General features: G+C 40.1%; 1 protein-coding gene across 1 annotated transcript in view; it reads right to left on the bottom strand.

Annotated features, from left to right (window-relative positions):
• Positions 1–13,743: 13,743 nt before the first annotated feature.
• EPHA6 (EPH receptor A6) overlaps positions 13,744–21,388 on the bottom strand; it is a gene marked incomplete at its 3' end in the record, with an annotated part of 529,988 nt that continues 522,343 nt past the window's right edge. The window contains exons 17-19 of the mRNA XM_082011392.1: positions 19,801–19,994; positions 17,265–17,414; positions 13,744–13,858 (exon numbers count right to left, since the gene is read on the bottom strand). Of these exons, the coding sequence (XP_081867518.1) occupies positions 13,744–13,858; positions 17,265–17,414; positions 19,801–19,994 (459 nt within the window). The remainder of the gene's footprint in view (positions 13,859–17,264; positions 17,415–19,800; positions 19,995–21,388) is intronic.

The raw sequence follows: 21,388 nt of genomic DNA, 5'->3' as shown, positions 1-21,388 counted from the left end.
CAGTGAGCTGCCGCTAGGAAGCGGAGCCAGGTGAGCCGCACAGGTCTGCGGACATCCCCTGCGAGGTGCCCGGGCAGGCACGGCCACCTCTCTCCGGTGGCTGCTGAGCAAGACATCGCAACCCACCACTCCAGTTACCAGCACGCTAAGCTAAACGCGACAATTCACAGGGTGCTATACGCAGCATGTTTCTGAGTTTCTGAGGAGGAGATCAGAGCAGATGGCCTGCAGAGGCCCCTTCCAAACTAAACGACACTAGAAGCCCACTTAATTCACGTAGGTTACTCGAAACGCTGAGATACCACGGCTGCCCAAGCCACTCGAAGGAGGCCCTTTCAGATTAGTATCATTTAAAATTCTGGCTACAGTTTCCTTTTTCTTTTTTTTTTTTTTTTTCTCCTGCAGGAGCCCCGACTCCCACCGCACTCGCAGTGAGCAGGCAAGGAACCAGGGCCCAGCACGTCCCCAGCAGCGCCGGGGGCCGCAGCCGGAACCGCGGCCCGGCCGCTCGGTGCTCCCACGAAGACAGATCTTCCCTTCCCGCCGCCGATCCCCCTCAGCAGCGGGCGCTCCTGCCCCGAGGCCCTGCGTCGCCCCTGGCAGGGCCGCCCCCGGCTGCCGCCGCAACAGGCGGCACGTGAGAGTCCCCTCGCCCAGGGCGGGACGGAGGGACCTGTGCCGGTGGCGCACGGCTTCCCGCCCACGCCACCCCACGGGAGGCCGAGGCCGGGACCAGGACCAGCCGCCGCCCTCGCCCTCCCCAGCCGCAGCACAGACCTCGGCCCACGAGACGTCGCCCAAGCCCGGCCGCCGCCACCAGCCGCCGCCGTTGCCGAGGAAACCGCTGACCCGCCCCAGCCAATCCCTTCCCCGGAGAGACCGCAGCCCGCCTCCTCCCCCGCCCAGAGAAGCCCCGCCCCTTCCGGCGATTGGGCCTGTACGCCATGGAAGGGCACGCCCTCTGTGCCGGCCCAACGGACGCAGGCGGCTTAGTGGGGGCGGTAGGGATGGGGGGACTGGCTGGGCCGGGCCTGGCCTGGCCTGGCCTCTGCCCGGGGCTGCTGCCGGGGCTGCTGCCGGGGCTGCTCCCGGGGCAGGCAGGCCCCAGTTCGGGAACCTCATCATCTCCGGCAGCTTTGCCTTGTTAGCTGTGCCCGGGTGCCTGTCACGTACACCGGGCGGGCGTCGCACACTGATTACATGTACGAACCGCATCCATATCATCCTCTCTGTCCAACTTTGTAAGCAGGCAGTTTGGGGGAGTACAATGCTCAGGGAAAGTCTTAACCTGCCGGTTGTTTAGGTAATTACAGCAGCTGGCACTTGGGAAGAAGGCAGCTTGTTTAGACTAGACACAGGGTCTAGAAATACACTTTGGTAATTTTTTGCCATATAGCATAGTCCCGTCAGACTGGTTGTAGGTCTGCTGCCCAAACTTAAAATTACTTAAATCACTTAAAATGAGCTCCACATGGGAGCTCAACTGGAACAGTAGCATGAGTTTTCCTCAGTGTCTCACCTCTGTTGAGGTATTCACAGGACGGCAAAGATGGTTCATAGGCCGCTCCCGGTGTTCAGGCTGATAGCCTACACTGCAGGCCCTAAGGAGACCCTGCGTGGTCAAGCAGAAGTTGAGGCAGGGAAGAGCTCATCCCATGCTCATCCCTCACAGCCTAGCAGTGCAAGCCAACAAGCTCGAGCAACTCAGTCCCTCACACTCCCCTCACTACAATCTCGTATTTTTGCTGTTCCACATTTTAAGCCTATTTCTGGGTTTGTCCTTCACTTTCAAACAAAGGTAAGCTGTGAGTGAGGGGTGGAGTGCACAGTTCTGCCTCAGCTTCCCAAAAGATGGTCAGTACTGCTCCTTGGCTTGAAGAAGCAATTTTCCTTCATGGGGCTCCAGCCCTCATTTTGAAAAGCTGTAATTTAGTTTCACCTATGCTGAACACAGCTTTCAGTCGACTCTCCCAACTTCTTCCCTGGGGAGAGGAGTGAGGACAGTGGAAATAGCTTTTTGATAGCGATGTGTCCAGGTCTTGCAGCTAAAAATCTTAGGTCAGAAGCTCCCAGTTACAATGCGCTTTGCATTAAACTTTAAAGATTAAAAATACTACATGCCTTTTGTCTATTATTTGGCTTTCTAATTCTCATTGTTGCTTTCATTATTATTAAAGATTTGAGGTAAATTGCAATCATCATTCCCCCATCGTGATTTCCCTATACCCAGAAAGGTTCTGATTAAACGATCAGATTCCCTTATAGTGACATTATGAGCCGTTAAAGGAAAAGCAAGTAGCATAAATGCCACAGTGAAATTCTTGGTTGAAACACTTTCTAAAAGCTAATCAGGTTGTGGGGTACATATGTGTAAGGGTAGGGTGTCATCTCCTACTTTTTATACTGAAAGCAGTCCGTATCTAAGAACTAGTTCTAAACTCATTGAACAAAAAATGGCAAAGGCATTTCTGTAACTAGATTTAAAATGCAATACTAATTCTTCATTATAGACAGTATGTTAAACCTGACAGTCCTTAGTGAGAAAGCTCTTCCCATGTAAAATATGCAGGATGCAATGGACTGCAGACATCTGACATTCATTTCCTATTAATCTACACATGCTTCTGTTCAGTTTTGTATTGCATGCCTATGATGTTATGAAATGAAAGGCTAATTATAACTTTAAACTTTTTGAGGTAGGGTCTGATTATTGTATATGACATTCACTTCAGTTTGAATCACTGGCATTTATTTACTAGGATCAGTTATAAAACTGTATTTGTCAGTGAGAGTTTTGAGAAACGCTAGAGAAGGACTTGCATGAAAGGGGTTGCATGGCTCAGTGAACCACCATAAGGAGAGTGAACAGTACTGCAGAATCTTAATAGCATGTTAAAATCTATTTAAAATTCAGATTCCCAGTGTCTCTCGAGAAGGAGAGAGTGCGGCTGTTTGGAACTTCTAATGCGTACAGTTTTTTCCTGATGTTGTTAACTGTATGTGCATTTTGACAAGGCATTTATCAGAGCATAAATGCTCAGTGGTAAGCACAGAAGAGGCCACTATGATTAAGCATTTTTTAGCTGAAAAAAACACAACAACACCCTGAAGCATCTCAAGTGTTAGAACATATTGCTGGTCCATCTTTATTAGTACACCACCCTGTGTTAAGCAGCTGGGGTTTTTTGCATGATCATGTATGACAGGCTTCACTGTGTATCATTATAGTAGTAACTTAAGGCAAAACAAACACCATTAACTCAAAAATAAACACCAGTACTGTAACTTTTATTTGCTAATAAATATCTTAATAAACAGGCTTACCCCATCTGTAAGACCTGATAATGCCTCTTAGGAAATCATAGAAAAATAAAATACAATAATAATCAGTAACTTGTACTTTGTACAAAAATCTTATTATGTTGCTCAGCAGGTAGGTTTGCCAAACCCCATATTCTTTCTGCAAAGAGATGGCATATGTAATGCAATTCACCTTAAAAACACCCTAATGTTGAGAGCTGAGCATTCTATTACACTATTAACTTGTAGGCATGCCAGCACATGAAAATTTACGTGGAACATCATATAATCATAGGAATAGAATAATAATAATAATAAAAAAGATAACACCACTTTTCAGTAAATTATAACTACACCTCTAATGTAATGTAAATTCCCCTTGGGACTGCAAATCATTATATTAAGCTCATTATTTCATGGCCATTCCTACAATACTGTTATAAACTGGCGAAAAGGCAGAAAGAAAAATGCAGTGGGAACATATATGGGAGACACATTACATGAAGAAAAGTCATTCTGAACAGTGAGGCAGTCCCAGGGGGAAACCAATGATACCAGCTGTGAAATGTTCAGTCTCTCAGGACGAGTCGAGCGTACTTGCCGTGTGCGACGCTACACAAGTTCATGTAGCATGAAGGTGTATGTACATGAAGCCGCTTCACGTATCGATGCAGACGGAGGTGCAGTACCAAGGCTGCTTCTCTGTGAGATGAGTGGCGAAGACTGAGTTACAGGTAGTCGTCATTATTCACATACGTCTTGGTAAGAGGAAAAGAAGCAACGGCAAAACAAATGTTATCCGGGTTCTTTAAAGAAAAGGTGGGTTTCAGACTACTGGTAAGGATATGAGATCTGTGCTGAGGCCGTGGTTTGTTTGTAAAATAGTTTGCGAGTATTATGATTATACTGTTACTTTTGAAGCCATCTACCTTTAAAGTTTTGACATGGCTGCTTAAATATATAATCTAAAGTGTCTGTCATCAAATAACTATTCGTATATACACATACATTGTTACATTTTATGGCTATGCTAGAACAGCAAACTACGAAGAGCAGTCATATTTAGTTGTGTACAATCTAATTTCACAGAAGAGACAGAGATTAAAACCCCTTTTAATTCAGATACGTTTAAAACCAACACACAGAAATAGAGGCTATCCTGAGAAAACATACCAACCACGTTATCTTCCAAGAGGAAATCAAAGCTAATTTTTGGAAGGTAGTCAAATATTTTTCTTGCATCTTTTCTGTAAGTGAAAGTGTTTGTTTTTTTTTAAACTGATGACAAAATTAAAACAATGTAGTTTGCTTTGGTAGAAAATAATCTATTGCCTTTCAGTAAATAGGGACTCACATGATCTTTTAAAGACTTATATTTCCTTGTTAAACTGCAGATGCAATCCTGAGAAGTGCAGAGCACCTGTCATTGCTACCAAAGTCAACAGGAGTTGTACCGCACCAGACAAGAACAAGCTCTTTTTGTTAGTCTACAGGTTTTCAGTCACGGCATCACTGTGCGTGATGTAATTGATACCATCGGAGAATTTTGACATTGACCTCAGCAGAAGCAGACACAAGGCTATAGGTAAGAACAACATATACTGAAGTACTGACTGAATCCAGTTCCTTTATCAGAGTTAACCAAGAAACAACTTTTCCCACTTTTAATCTGAAATAGCCTTCTCTACCTTATGTAGAAAAGTTGGAAGAAGAAATTGCTACAAAAGAAGTAACATTAAAAATGCTACACTGCCAACTCAAAACTGTTTCTTGGGGAGAGGCAGACAGGGAATCATGGCCATAAGCTTTAAAATATTTACGTATTTATGTGTTAGGAATTTTAGAGTAAGATGGTTTTCTCGAGATAGGGAATTAAGGAAACAATCCAGTAAACAGAACCACTAGGAGGGCATTAGTCATTTTATTTGTTACTGTGCCTTTCATTAACTGGCAAATCTCAAAACTGACACTGCAATGCACTAGGACTACGGAACAGCTTCTTCAAAGAGGCAAATGATCATCTAGAACTGCTATTATGAAGGGGAGATCGTATTGTATAATGCTATACGTTTAGGAAAAAAGACAGACAGAGAAATCCTATTTTTTGGTAGGTTCTGTTTGTTTGATGGGGATGGTGGGTTTATCCTGAAGTTAAATTCAGGGGTTTGGGGAGTTTTCTAGGGAAAAAAAGCAACCCAAAAAATTTCTGTTAGATACTCTATTGGATGTGTAGGTAATTTTAAATACTTATTCCAACCTCAGAGATGGTAACCCATTCCAGATGAAACAACATTATAGCAACCACTTTTTCTACCTTGCAATTCAGCTCTATCATGTTGACGGTAACTGTAATCTATTTCATCACATCCCTGAGGTAGTAGTAACTGTCTTTGATGCTCAGTGCGCTCCCTTTCCCCTTATTAAATGAGGCCATCTATTCCATGCAAACCTATAGAAACTCTTTATCCAAAACCTGTTTCAGTCTATTGACGTCGTCTTACGGATTTAACTGATTTTGGATCATGCCCTGAATGATCCAAACCTACATGTCAGCCTGAAACTCTCAACAGAGATATTAAAACTAGCAAAGTTTTAGTTATACATTTGAATGACAAGACAACATGTGTCCTAATAAGTGCTGGTTCTCTAACAACAAATCAAACCTGACAGTGGTGGGATGCAGGAAACAAGAATTTGTTTGGAGAGCTGAATCCTACATAATGTATGTATAACATAGGGCTTCATCTCACTGCCACTGAAGTCAGAAACAAACTCTCATGAATTTTGGTTACAGCAAGACTGTTCCTATTGACACTGAAACATTTAATTCCTCACAGTTACATCATTGTCCCTGGAATTACTCCATCAAGAAGTTTATTAAAATCTTTCAGCAGGATTTGGAAATACCAGGTATTTTAGAGCAGAACCTTCCCAAGACAAAAATGGGACTCCCAAAGTTGGCCCTTAGTAACTAAAATAATCTACACATTTGAAACATCGTCTGCACTTTGTCTTTCTTGGCTAATCCTATTGTACATAAAGGGTCTGTGATGGTAAGTTATACAGCTCAGAGCATTCAACTTCTACAAAAAAATCCTATTTTGCTTTTCCTTTCTGCCTCTTAATCATTCTCAGGTAGAGCACAGGCTGAATGAGAGAAAACTGAAAATTCAGTTTGTAAGCCACTCGTAACCGGATAGCTTAGTTTATTCAGGTTCCTCTAAAAAAAAGCCAACATGGAACTAGAAGACAAGTAGTTTTTCAGTTATATAATTGTGTCTACTGGAGGTTATATTCGAAATTATAACAATTTTACCAGGTTTTTGTCATAGGCTGGACCTTGGAAAACCAGCAACTACATTTTTGCCTATCACTGCTGTAGGGGAGCCTCAGAGCAGTATGCTGTGATGATACTATGAAAACACTCTCTTGAGTGTTTCAGTGGGCGTTTTTTCCTCATTCACAACCAGAAACGAATATTTGGATTCCAGTGCAGATTTTCCCCAAATTCAATTTTCCTGATCCTAGAGTCAAGGTTGCTTTCTATACAACCAAGGCCCCAGGCATTGCACAGTTCATAATACAGAGAGCTAGATTTCTGTTTGATTTGTGAATTTTCAGTCCCAGGGTTTTGGCTTGTCTACCACTCAAAAGACATGCTGCTGCTTAGCGGTTCTTCACTGAATTCTCAATAAGGAAAAGTATAATATTATGGTTTATTCACAAATTTGTAATCAGCTCGATGGTGTGCACGTTAGAGATCAATATTCCTCAAAATGTGTAGCACTTCCCAAATGAAGAAAAAAGTCAGCAATATCTCCTTACATATCAAGAACAATATGTGCAGGAGGTTCTGTGATAATATCAACGAATACACTGGACTCCTCAAGGAAACCGTATGTGGTACTGAAGTTAAAAAAAAAAGACAAAATATGTTATCTCATGCTGCCTTACAAATATTTTATAGGGACTTGGATTTGCAAATCCTTTATGCCTAACTCTACTCATGTAAATAGTCCCATTTCTAATCAGCCTCCTTATATGAATTAAGCAACACACACACATAACTGTTTACAGATTCATGAGTTTCTGAGCATGGCACAGTACATATGTTATTACTGAGACAAACGTGTAGTCACCTACTAGTCAAAGTGCTCAGATGCTCAGACATAGGTAAAAAATTTGGACAGGAACAAATTAGAACAGGTGTGAAAACTTCAAATGATTTTTGAGACTGCTCTCAATATATTTTTTCCATATCTTCAGTGTCATGATTTGGCATTTTTTATTCCAGTTTAATTACACAGGTATGAAAAATCAGATAATATGCTAAACCTTTCTGGAAGAGAGGCAAATCTCTTGCAGGAAAGAAAGGTAAGAGATACTCACATAGAATATTTAAAGAAACATACATACAAACAGATTTCACTGAACTGGTGTTATATTATTTCACAGATAAAATATGGAAATATATTTTAACTCTCATCCTTTTTTTAACCTCATGTTTTTTCGTCCACCATTTTTGTTGGTTTTCCTTGGTAAAATTCATCACATCTTTTTATGCTATACACTGGCATATCCTTATTCATATTCCCTTGAAAATTTCCCTCATTTTAACCTCATAAGTGTCTATAAATGGCTATTTAAAAGAAAATAATTTATATACTTTTAAACATCTTTGGTGACTTCAGGAGAGCGGCACAAACTTTTTATAGCATGGAATACATCTTACTAGAGATGCTGGCTCATGGGCACCTCACTTCCCCTTTATTTCTACAGTGATTAGTTGTATGGAAAAGGAGTTTAGTGTGGTGATGGTAGAAGGGTCAGCATTAGATGACCAGACAGCTTTCTGTAAGCCAGTTTGAAAATGTTTTTTCTGCCTGTGGAGGAAAAGGGAGGCTGTCCATTTCCACATAACAAGCCAAGGACATTTGGGAAGTACTATACGCATCCAGTACATGCCATTAGAATTTCTAAAAGCCAACGGAGCAGATCAACCCCATTAGCATTGTTGGGAGTCAGGTAATTAATTCCGTAGGTTTGAAAAATCTCAGACATTATGATATACACTATATTTACAATTCTTTATGTACATATAGACAAATATTTTATATCCATAACATGCTCAAAATATCCTGGTCCATAACCTGAGGAACTATATACAACCATAGCACTCATGGATGAGCAGTGTGCACTACTAAGTACAGTATATGATGGTAGAAGATATTTGTGAGCTGTAAGTGTATGGAACTGTCTTATGCATTGATTTTGTTTTTTGTTAGAGCTCATTAGCACAATGTGGACAGTTCTTCCTTTTTCACCTTACTGTAGGCTTTAGGGATTTTTTTTTCCTTTTCAGTGCCGATTCGTTTGTCTCTCCAGGAGATTTCAAGATCACTGCCCTACTACGTGTTAGCCCAGCCCAACACATCTTTCCCTCACTCTCAAAAAATAATAATAATACCATTATAAACAAACAAAAAAAAGATTATCTTTGTCATTTATTCAGGAAAAATCAATTACACTTGGTGAACAAGGGTATTCTGGAAGAAAACTGTTTAACAGAATACAGTGCTCTTCAACCATGCGCAAATGCCGTAAGTTAAGTATCTCTATTTTTAATACTTTTCCTAGAAGATGCAATGGAAGACAGACTTTTTATTATGACTCTAACTTTTGTTGCACTAAAAGATGTGTTGGACTGGATTAGAAGCGAATCCTCCTTTCCACTCTCTGTGGGACATATTCCAAGATAGACTGAGCCCATGACAGGGTAGTTACAAGTATCCTGTGTTCATAAGAGGAATTCTCAGCTGCCAGAACATGTCCCATAGAACCGTTCCATCAGCTGAGTTAAAACAGCTAAACACATGCTTCAGTTTGCAATGGGGCCAGCTGAAATTTAGAAACTGGACTTCAATACCAGTTAAAATATATTCTATGCTGCTTTACCTTGGTGGCTGATATAGTCCCATGGGGTCATTCTGACATGGAAATTGCTGCAGTTAATAGTCTTACTTACTGCATCTGAATAAAGGCTGTCTGTACGTTACTTATGACCCACCTTCAGATCCTGTATGAATCTGCATTGAAAAAGAAGTTAATGGAGCCCATTATTAGGCTCATCATATAAAAAATGGAAAATGGATAGTCAGTCTGAAATTACAGAAAAATCAAAGTACTACAGTCTATGAGTTCCGTATCAGAATAATCCAGCTAATACCTAATACAATTCTGGACACAGCATGCTTTGTCCAGAGCAACTATTTGAATTTATTGTTGAGTGCACTATTTGCAATTAAAGGATTGCCTTATGCTGAAAAGTCTTGGCTGATGTCTTAAGCATAGCATGTCTCTAAGCTTTTATTGGACAGACACTGAATCTACATTCATGGGAAACAAAAAAGGCAACTTCTGTTTAAGAAAAATTTAAATTATATAGCTCAATGCTCTTCCTTTCACCTCAAGGAGCCCCATTGCTTCTCAGTAATTCCAGCGTGCAAACACCTCATGAGCAAAATCTACTAAACCTTCTGCTGTTACTTGTTCAATTTTAACACCAGCATTATGGACAAGATCCTCTATTTTTCACAGGTTCAGCATAAGGACTGGATACCACCAGTGCATGAGATTCATCTGACCAAACACAGATGCCTAGATATGAGCTAATCATTTTGATCTCTCTGAATGCAGAGAAACAAGGGCTTTGGCACAATTCATCTAACCCAGAAGTAAATAATCAATCACATTTGCCAGATGACTCACATCCTACAAGGGCCCACTTCTCTTCATTGATTAAAAGGGAGCCTCAGATGACTAACTCAAATGCAGACCTCCAAAATTAGGTGAGAAGAATTCCTCTCAGTAGGTCTAAGTGCTCTGACTGACAAGTGGGGATAGCTTGAGTAAGCATGACTGACACGGTTTCCATCTTAGATGACCACCCCACTTGGCTGCATGGACATTCAAGTTCCTTGTCAGTCAACTTTGAAAGCACTGTGATTGGCACATGATATACAGCTGGGGCAGTGCACTTGTCAGACAAGAGATACCGGTCCTGGTCCTGCTCAGCAGCCAAGGTCCTCACTTACGCTATGTTTGAAGGCTTAAGTGATACACGAGTAACGGTAACGGTACAGACGGATGGCCTTTATTCTAGATTAATGACAATCAGCTCTGTGAGAAAAACCTACACATGGATACTACTTGTAAATAACTTAAAACTATTTCCTTATGTCCACATCTTAATGCCTTTTTTTTTTTTTTTGGCTTGCATACCATGCACACTTTATTTTGTGAACTTTCAATAAGTACTTTTAGTCACGAAGCACTCTGCAATGTGGGCCAGATTCTCAGAAACAGACTACTAGATTTGCTTAAATTTGTTAAATTTAAACTCTAACTGCACACTGCAATATACAGGATAACTAAATAGAGCTAATTTTCACCTGAAGGAAAGTATCCCCTGTAACAAAGAAAGTTATTCTTATTTCACATATATGTTTGTGGCCTGCACAGAATTAAGCTCACATTTAAAAAGTAACACCTGTTGGTTTTTTGTTCATTTTTAAATTAAAAAATTAGGAAAAAAACCCCCTCCAAAAACAAGAGCAGTCTTGGAATTAGAGCAAATGAAATTTTTCCAAAATGGGGAAAATGTAAATTTGATCAAGATAGCTATTATAAAAGTGTCATACTACACCACAACAACAACAAAAAAACCAAGCCATATAAACCCACAAAATCTTGGATTTCCAAGGCTTTTAATAAAAGCCTTCACCCAGAGAATCCCTTGTTCCTTCCTTTCTGGCTACCCAAACTCTTGTTTATATAAAAAATATATCTGATTAATAAATGTTTTAATATTGTTATATTTTTCTATTGAAAATATATTTTCAGTAGTGTGATAAATTTGGAAATTAATTTCTATGAAATATATTGTGCATGTTGTGTGCATGTAACATGCTGCTCTGCATCCACACTACCAGGAATGAAAAAATGTGCAAAGGAGAATTTAGAAGTACACATACATGGTTTAGAGTAGTTATGAATAATTTTGAAATCCCATTAGCAAATAACAGACTCATACCTCTTAGGTAATGTATTTAATTGTGAGAAAGGCAAAATGGATAACAAAATGATAAAGGAAAATAAAATTTTAAATTACTCTGTGATGACAGTATTTTTTAAAAGGCTTCAGGTAAGTATGATTTTCTTTCCATAAGAGAACGTTTACCAAAAAATTATTCAGATGTGGAACTGGGGCAGAATTTTTCAAGTGACAGGCACAGAAAAGAACAAATGCTTTTTTCCCCACTAAAGGCCTGTGATCCTGAAAAACTCACGTGCTTGTACAGTCCTGCTGAGTTCGGCAGGACTACTCATGCTGACAGAGTTACCTTGGTAGCTAGAATAGGACTGGAGCTGCCCTCCTTTAAACAAGCTCACCAAATTGGCAGTGTAGAACACTGGAGAATCCTGATCTTTAGAAAACTTGTTCCTCAGTTAAATCTGGATTTTTTTAATGAAAGAAAGGAAAATTTACACAGCGCACTACTGTTATCCCACTTAAATTAATGCAGTTATTCCAACATAAAGTGCCAACAGCAAATCAGGCCTAGCATGTCTTACTCTGTGAACTGGTTGGAAGCATAATCTTTTCTGAGTTGCTTTCTGATTTTCCTTCTTTGCCACCGGTATACAATGGCAGCCCTTTCCAAGAGTTAGGAAATACATTTTGATTTACAAGCTGTAAATTAAGCAGTAAATACCATTATGATTACATAAAGTAGTTAGTTCATTTTGATATACACATATAGCATACTAATTACCCAAATGCACGTTTTAACAGAAGAATTGTGATGCTCGAGTATATTGGAATGCCACGTAACTCAAAAACATCCTCCGAACTGTGTATAAATCAACAAAAGCATCTGCACCCAGTTTACATGTGACTTGCACGTAGAACTGCACGTGACTTCTACAGCACGCAGACAGGCGCTTGTTTCCCTGGTTCCCCATAGCGCATATCCCGTGCAAAAGTTTGGAAGTGTAGCCCAGCACGTCTGTGTAAGTTGTCTGAATAAAACATGAAAGCTGTAAGTCTTGGAGAGGTACAGAGATTATGTTAGGCCTTTGCAGCCATTTGCTTGCATGTAAATATGGCTATTGAGGAGTTCTAAAAGTAATGGTCTTCGATGTTATTGAGATAGCTCTACTAAATGAGGATCTAGCCCGTAGTAACCAGAGCTCCATTTCAGCAGAGACTGCTTTTTACTTCTAAAAGCAGTTAGAAGTAGACTCAAGGCAACATATTATTACACTGCTGTCCTATATCTCCTTTTCTGCCTACATACAAGATAACCGAATACCGCAGCGTGTAACTTCCAGCATTAGCTGGTAGTTGTACCACCGCCTGCAGCTGGCAGATGATATGGCCGGCCTGCTCCCATGACAATAAGCACATCATCCCACCCATGGCTGGGCCTCTAAGGTCTACTACCACTGGTAGAAATTATGCTTAGTTCAAGCAGTGGAAGCCTGCAGTTTTGGAACAGAAAGCTTTCTGAAGTCTATGTGGCCATGATATAGCTGACAACCATGTTTTACACTTTGTTATGGAAATGTTACCATCAGTTTTCCAGTGAACATTTGCCATGTAGTAGAAGCAAATGCTGAGTATTAAAAAAAAAAAGTCTAGGGTGGTGAAGAATAAGAATAACAAGTTTTCCAACCTAATCTAAAATTTAAAGCATAAAAAGTGTCGAGTGCTAAAGTAATTCAAAATCAAGGACCTTAAGGTTTCAAACAGATTTCTCTCACTTTCCTCCCAATTATTCACATAATGAAAACTCACTACATAAAACCATCAATCATTTCTGCAAACAATACTAACATTTTGAGGCACCAGCTTACCAGCATTCAAACTACTATAAAGTAACGTAATGATAGGACCCATACATTTGGATTTAATTAAGAGATAAAATAAATATTTATGTCAAACTTCTTTTTGATTGCACATTTGGTATTGGAAGTTACATGGTCACAGGACATGAAAGAAGTCAAATACTTTTTGATCTACCAGCAAACTCTAAATACATTGATAAAGAAGCCACACCAGGCCAAAGAGGTTACTACTTTCAAGTAAGTTCATGAAAGTTTCCCAAATACTGTTATACAAAGTTACACATCCATGCTGAGTTATTCATCAATGTGTAGCAAGAGTCTTGCAGTAGGCCAGGATTTTATTGGCAGATAACTGGCGGAGGAGCTATGCAGTGTGATTAAAAATTCCAGTTTGGAAGCATTAACATAGAAGTACTTTTATAGTCTGAACAGGAGACTGCAGTTCTTGAAGTTGGGAAGAGCAGAAGGGAAGAATGAGAATATTTTTCCATTTTAGAAATGCTGAGGCACAAAACACAGTTGATTCTAGTACTTTCATACATGAAATCCTTTCTCCTGTATGTGCATCATGTGTAACCGCAAAGTCTGTAAACTGCTGACTATTCGTCTCTGGTGTCCAATGAGTACAACTCCAATTCTTCTAATGTCACTGCAAGATAAAAAGTTTCATCTCGGATGCAAGTATAGTAAAGCCACTTGTACACAAAGGAGTATAAATATATGACGAATTGCTCTCCTTCAGGACGGTTCACCTTCCTAACTGAGACATATAAGAAAGCTGCAAATGTTCAAGTTTTCTGCAGCTGTCAATTCCAAATTGTTTAAAGACAGCTATTTAAGAAAAAAAATATATATTTGTAGTTAAAGCACTGGTATCTTTTGTGATACTAATGGTCAAATAGTTTTTCCAAATCTCAAGGAAGAATCTGGGTTCGAATAGCCCATTTTTAGTAATGTGTTAGTAGCAAATGTTTGCCACTCATACTTGCAAAGGAATGGGGCTGATAGGACTGCAAGAGTGTGAGGCAGAAATAACAGAGGCTGTGCTTCTGATGATTTGGAGAATGGTGGTGAGAGATGGCCTAAAGATCAGGACAGCTGTGAATCTTCCAGCTCAACCCAGATTTCCTTCCCAGCTTCCCTTCCCATCTAGACCCGCACCCCAGAGTGGGTAGCTCACTCACAGAGCTTGACTCTTTGGCAGGAATGAAGTCAACAGCCCTCAACATCCAGCATAATCCACTAGTTTCATTGTTCTCTAAACATCACCAACTGCGAGACGCTGAGAAAGATCACGGAGGGCAGGCGAGGCAGGAAACTTCAGATATGCCCTGTCAATTGTGCAAATCTCACACGGGACATAGCATAGACGTTGCCTGTTTAGATACCCTCAAAAACTGTTTGAGAGTATGGCTGGTAAAGGAGCCTGTGGAATGAGGCATAACCTTTACGAGTTTCAGATTTGCAGTTCAAGATACCTGGCTCTGTATCTCCACACAAAGAACCACTGGATAGCAGCAACTCTTATGTACTTGGGCTTAACATCCACGTGGGCGATGATACACAACAGCTAAGGTCAGCAGGGACTATGCAAAAATGTTGAGCATCTTAGAAGCTAAAAAGAGTCAGTTAAAAGAATAAACCTTTACAGGGGGGAGTGGCATTAGAAATGCAGGAACAACGCATATCACTTAGTAAGGAAGGCCTGATAAAACTGAGAAAGAAGGTGACAGAGGTTATTTGAAGAAAAAAGGAATCTTTCAAAAAGCTGAAGTGGTATCTAAAGAAAGAAACTAGAAAGGATGATAACCTTAGGCAGATTAGCTGGAAAAGCACAGTAAGGCAGGTTAGAAAAGAACTTGAGGAACAACCAGAAAAAAGACACCTAATAATAAAACCCATAATACATCTTTTTGCAAGCTCACTGGGGTACAAGAAGCCTGCCAGACTGTCTGTAGAGCCTAATGATGATTTGGGTATAAAAGAGCACTGAAAGACTGGCCACTGGCAGAAGACTAAACCAATGATTTGAGTTGATATTCGCTGTGGAAGAAATGGAAGTGATTCCCATGCCAGAACTTTTAAGAAGGACTTATCAGAGGATCTGTCTGAAGTTGAAGGGACTGCAGGAGAGGTTATAGGACAAACTGAAAAAACAAGCAATAATCCACCTCCAGAACAAGACTATATTTAGCAGAGAGTTTTAAAAAGAGTTCAAGGATGAAGTAGTGGAATTAACGGGGATATGAGGGAGGGAAGTTTCAGCTCTGCTCCACTTGCTTAAAAATTTCTTGGTGCCTGAGGGATGGAAAGTGGTGCCAGACAAAATAAAAAGTTTTCAGGGGAGATCTGGGGAGCTACAGACCTGTGAGCCCGAAATCTTTATAGGGCATAATAGAAACTACAGTAAAGTACAGAATTATTAGATGCATGGATAAGTTGTCTAGTTGAATCACTATGGCTTTTGCAAAGAGAAGCCCTATTTTATAAAATTATTTGTTTTCAGTGGAGGAGTCAGCATACATGCGGATGAAGGCAATCCATTTGATACACCCTACTTAGATTTCCAAAAGCTTTAGAGAAGATTCCTGATCAAAGTTTTATAAGGAAAATTAGGAGCTATGGCATAAGGTCTGTGCATGACTAAGTAACTAGTTTAAAGACAGAAGGTTAGGAGTGAGTTGTCAGGTTTTACGATGTAGTCCTCAGCACAGGCAAGACATGGACCTGTTAGAGTGGGCCCAGAGGCAGCCACAAAAATGCTCAGAGGGCTGGAACCCCTCTCCTGTGAGGACAGGCTGAGAAAGTTGGAGTTGTTCAGCCTGGAGAAGAGAAGGCTCCAGCGAGACCTTATTGCAGCCTTCCAGTACCTGAAGGGGGCCTATAAGAAAAATGGGGACAGACTTCTTAGCAGGGACTGTTGCGATAGGACAAGAGGTAATGGTTTTAAACTAAAAGAGGGCAGATTTCGACTAGATAAAAGGAAGACATTTTTTCTGATGAGGGTGGTGAAACCCTGGCACAGGTTGCCCGGAGAGGTGGTAGATGCCCCATCCCTGGAAACATTCCAGGTCAGGCTGGACGGGGCTCTGAGCAACCTGATCTAGTTGAAGATGTCCCTGCTCACTGCAGGGGGGGTGGACTAGATGGCCTTTGAAGGTCCCTTCCAACCCAAACCTGGTAGGTTGCAGATTCTATGAAACCTGAAGGGACCTACTGTGGGATAATGTCAAACGTTACTGTTCAACAAATCAGTAAATGGTCTGGAAAAAAAGGTGAGCACAAGGGTGAAGAAGTCAGCCGGTGAGACCGAATTGCTCGGGGCAGTAAGGGAAAGGGCCAGCTGTGAAGAGTTTTAGAAGGATCTTATAAAACTAAGCGACTATGCCATAAAGCAGCAGATGAAATTCAATGTAGGTGAATGTAAAGTGATACACACAGGAGAAAACCAGTCCTAACTTCATATGTAAAATTACTGAGTCTTAACTGATCATTACTAATACAGAGAGTCCCAGCATCAAATAAAAGATTAGGAATTAATGGGAAGTGAATAGAGAACAAAATTAATTGTATCATTATGCTACCATATTAATCCATAGTTTGCCCAAACCTTTATATACTGGGTGCAGTGTTTCCATTTCAAAAATGATAGAGGGGAGTCAGAGATGGTTGAAAAAGGGCAGCAAGGCATGGAACAACTTTCACATGAGGGCTGACATGGGATTGACGATTTTCACAGCAAAGTAGGAAAAGATTTTTGCCACTGATTTCAGTGGTCTAGATCAAAACTGATTTCCCAAGAAACATTTAAGGATGTTCTCTGCCTACCTTTGGCAGTGTTTGGTATGGTCACAGAATGAAACTGTCAGTTTTGGGTCTCTTAATCACATCTGTCTCCTGCACTGTTCTGGTAAAGAATGTATTTGTCTTTTATTAGCTTAGGTAGGAAAGGAAATGAAAACACTGTTCCGTACATCACAATAATCACATCACTGCAGCATCCAAAGACATTCAGATTGATTAGTCACTGTAGGAATAATAGGTTACATACTTACTCAATACTCATTCTTGAAACCATATCCAAAGTTGTGAAACCTGCTGCCATGAAGTTATTTTTATACTGACCCATTTTTATGGAGTCCAGCCAGTCACTGACTGAAACAAACAAAGGATATTCTGGAACATCACCAGGTGAATCTGGCATTCTGTAAAAACAAAATGCAAAGGTTACCAAAGCAGTACAAAATATGACACTTGATTTACTCTGGTAGACATTGCTTTTAGTAAAAGGCAGAAGGAATGAGAGAGAAGCCTGAGCTGTAAAGGTCAGATCTTAACTGAGGATCTCTTTAATCCATTGTCTAAAATTTACAAATCATGTCAGTCTGACAAGTTGCACTACTTAAACAATAACTTTTTTTAAAGCACTGCAGCTCAGTAACAAACCAAGGAATGGACCTCTCCCACTGCTCTTATTTTTGTTCCCACAGAGCATTTCTTTACAGATTTTATGTGTTCAGGACGATATTATAATTATAATTTGTAAATACAGTAGTCAAAGGAGAGGACAAACAAAATTTAACATGAGATACAATTTAAAAATATTAAAACACTGGGAAATGATTTTTTACATTTATCTAAAAAAACCAAACCCAAATGGCTCCTTATTACTCTACCATTATGCAATGGGAATGCTTTGATTACAGTGTTCAAAAACCTAAAACCAATCCTGAAAGAAGCAAAAAGAATAGCATTTTATATCTTCGCTTTTACATAGAATTATATAAAGTAGCAAATAAAAATAAAGGAGTAATTTAGTCACATTTCAATTATAGTTCTTTTCCCTGAAGTATGGGGAAAAAAAAAGGTTCCAATTTTTGGGCATATATTTCCAGTCTTCTGTTGTGTACCACACTAGTGAGAGCCCACAACTTCCATTGACTTTGTAGATTTTGTGTAAAGAAACTGTAGGAACAGAATACAGAAAAAGCACACTGCTGTTTATAAAAGCGTTATGATAGCCTTTAGGAGAAATATATAATTTATTTAAAATTAAAATTTTGACAGAAAAAGGCAGCCAACATCAACTGATGGAACATGACTTATGTAGAATGTAGGAAGCAACATTCCCTAATATCTTAACATACCGATTTTCAACCACACATATTCAATTACATTAAACACACTGATTTTCATTCATATTATGAACATGATAAAGAGAGATACTGAAGGACAAGAGAACACTGTTAAGTACAGACCTCAATTAAAGACCTACCAAGGTCCCTTCCAACCTGAATTACGCTACAATTATGTGATTCTATAGAATAACTGCTGATCTTTTAAGTTAACAATAACACATTAATCACTCAGACTGACTGCATCAAGCATTCCCAAATGAATATAAAAACCTTCCCAAGCAAGTGAGCTCAATAAGAGCTTGACTACAAGAAAACAGGCATAACTATTTAGATCTTAAGTAAGGCTTTAAAGTAAGAATAGATAAAAATGCATTACTCTGATGCTAAATAAAGCCACCCAGGTACAAGTAGCGAGTCATACGTATATTTATATGCACATACACATAGAGACCACTAATTCTAGTGCACGGGCATTAAATCCCACAAGTCCTACTAGTCTGTGGTAGATGAAATGGCTGTAGCCCTAACTCTAGGTTTTCCTAGTAACTTCTCCATGCAGCCTTTCCCACAGCAAGATACCAGCCTCACTCTTTGCCCTGTTGCTCAGCCCTTCTCCAAACTATATAAAACCCCCCCCCTCCCCCCTCTTAACCCACTGAGGTTCTCAGCAAGATCAACCCAGGCATTGAGAAGCCCTTATAAACCCAGGGGAGATTTTTCCATGAAAACACCTTTATCTTAAGGTGTATTTCAGCTAATGAAGAGATTGAGGCCACCTGTAACTTCACTGATTTCAGCTGAGATCCAAGGACAGTTTGGATCAGTAAGCCTACAAAAATTGACAAATTCTCCTACTGCAACCTTGCTTTTCCTGTGGTTGCATTAATTTCTATAATATTATTAATGGGAAAAAAACTTTGGGCAACACCGTCAAGAATTTGTTGTGGAATGGTAATAGCATAATCTCTTATTTGGTCACTATTGCCATTCTTCTGCAGATAAATAAAGATTTAGCAAGCTAAGACAGAACTACTTTCTGCAGGAAATTACTCCAAAGCAGGTCAGAAATTGCTTGAACACTGAGATGGAGAGACAGGCTGTTGAATAGAGAAAAAGATTACAAAGAGAAAATAAGCACATAGGAGAAGCACCAAGAAAAAAAAAAAGAACAAAGAGATTCACAAAGATTAGGGGTAGACAGTACACAAACAGAGCTCGGACAAAAAAAAAAACCCCAAAACACTACGTAGTATAATCTGTATGGCTTGAGAAAAAAAGTCCGTATGCAACAGCGTATTAACAATAAAGCAGACCTTAAAAGGGGCTCAAAGTTATCTGAACCCCCATAACTTTGTGAATTCAGAACTCTCTCCCACCCCTACTTAATGCCCTAAAACATATCACGATAGCCACCATACGTCATGCGAGAAAAAAGTACCGAGAAGAGTCTTACACAAGTACATCCTCCACTAGGGTATGAAGGGTGCTCGGGTTGCGGATCAGTTTGTCTAGGAAGCTGACAATGTCACTAAATTTTGGACGGTGGTTTCTCTCCTTTTGCCAGCAGTGAAGCATTAGTTGGTGAAGAGAAGCTGGGCAGCCCATGGGAGCTGGAAGCCTGTAACCTTCTTCAATAGACAGTATAACCTAAAGAAATACAATGTATGTGATTACTGGGCATTAAATGCTGAAAGGGCGATTAGAAACCAGGGGTAACAACTAATGGCGCAGCCACCCTCACTTTGTGCATTGCTGGAGCTTCACTCGGGGAGCGAGGACTGGCAGGAGTGTGACCAGAGGAGATGTGAAGAACTTTGCATATGAAACACAGTAGGCACTTTTTTAGGCTCTCCAGCCATCCTCTTCAAACAGCCAAGAGAGGAGGAGGGTAAGAAAGAACTAAGGAGTATCACTATCTTCTTCATCCCCTGCAGGTTGAAGCTTTTCTGAATGGGGTCACAGGGCCACAAACTAACCTCGTATGGCCGCTGCGTACTGGGATGCTCTAATAGGTGCATCCTGACAAAGTGTTAGTGTGTGGCAACGTCGTGGTACAATCAAACAATACAAATTGCACGTTGCAGCACCTGGCAAATTTACTTGGTGACAGTATGTTTCTCCTGTTGATTCAGGCAATGTCCCACACACCAAGGTACAGCGAAGCACAACGTTAATTTGCACAGCCTCTTGCAGAAACCTGGATGTCAAGCTGTTTATGCCTAAACACAAGTTAATAAAATTACACCATATACCCTAAAGTGAGTAAAACCTTCAGATTCAGCAGATGTGCAAAACATCTGGAAAGAAACAGATCAGATGTCACAGATAAATCACATGCATGAAAAACTACACTTGATCAGAGTTGAAGGGGGGCTTATTTTTAGTAACACGGGTAACAAAAAACATTGTATGAAAAGGACATTAGGAGCTCTGCTTGACAGGAGGTAGCAAAAGTAAGTAAGGTCCATGAAAAGCTGGCTGGATTCATTATACGTAAGGTTTAAAAAACAAGAGGAAAGGTTACTGGGTTCTGCAATGAGTGGTGGTAGCAGTGGGGATGATAAAAATGACATAGCCAGGATTTCTTGTATATAAAAGAATGGAAAGATAATAAATGGTTGATCAAAAACAAAACTAGGAAAAAGACCAACCCTACCACACACACGTAACCCTTCCACATAAAAATCCAACCAGTGCTAAATGTTCTCTAAAGTACAAATGATTGTACGCAGCATCTATAATAACACAGTGCGCTTATGAGAAACGTACCTACTGCATTTATACCCACTCTGCTTTAAGGAGACGTTTCTCATTTTCACACAGATATATGTACATGCTGCAGACTTATTAATGCAGCTGGAAAGGGGGTACATTAAACTGTTTACAGCAAATCGATGTTTTATAGCACTAGCTGTACCTTCAATATATTCAGTCTTATTATCCTGGAATATATCCTCGTTCTCCTTTTGAGTTCTGAATTAATGTAGTTGGCCCTGTTTAGCAATGCCCAATGCTTATGCTGCAAGCATTATGCAAATAAA

The sequence above is a fragment of the Phaethon aethereus genome, assembly GCF_964289735.1.
Source record: "Phaethon aethereus genome assembly, chromosome: 1".
Taxonomy (NCBI): Eukaryota; Metazoa; Chordata; class Aves; order Phaethontiformes; family Phaethontidae; genus Phaethon; species Phaethon aethereus.
Note: the sequence above shows the minus strand (reverse complement) of the source record. Positions and strands in the feature narration are given on the sequence as shown.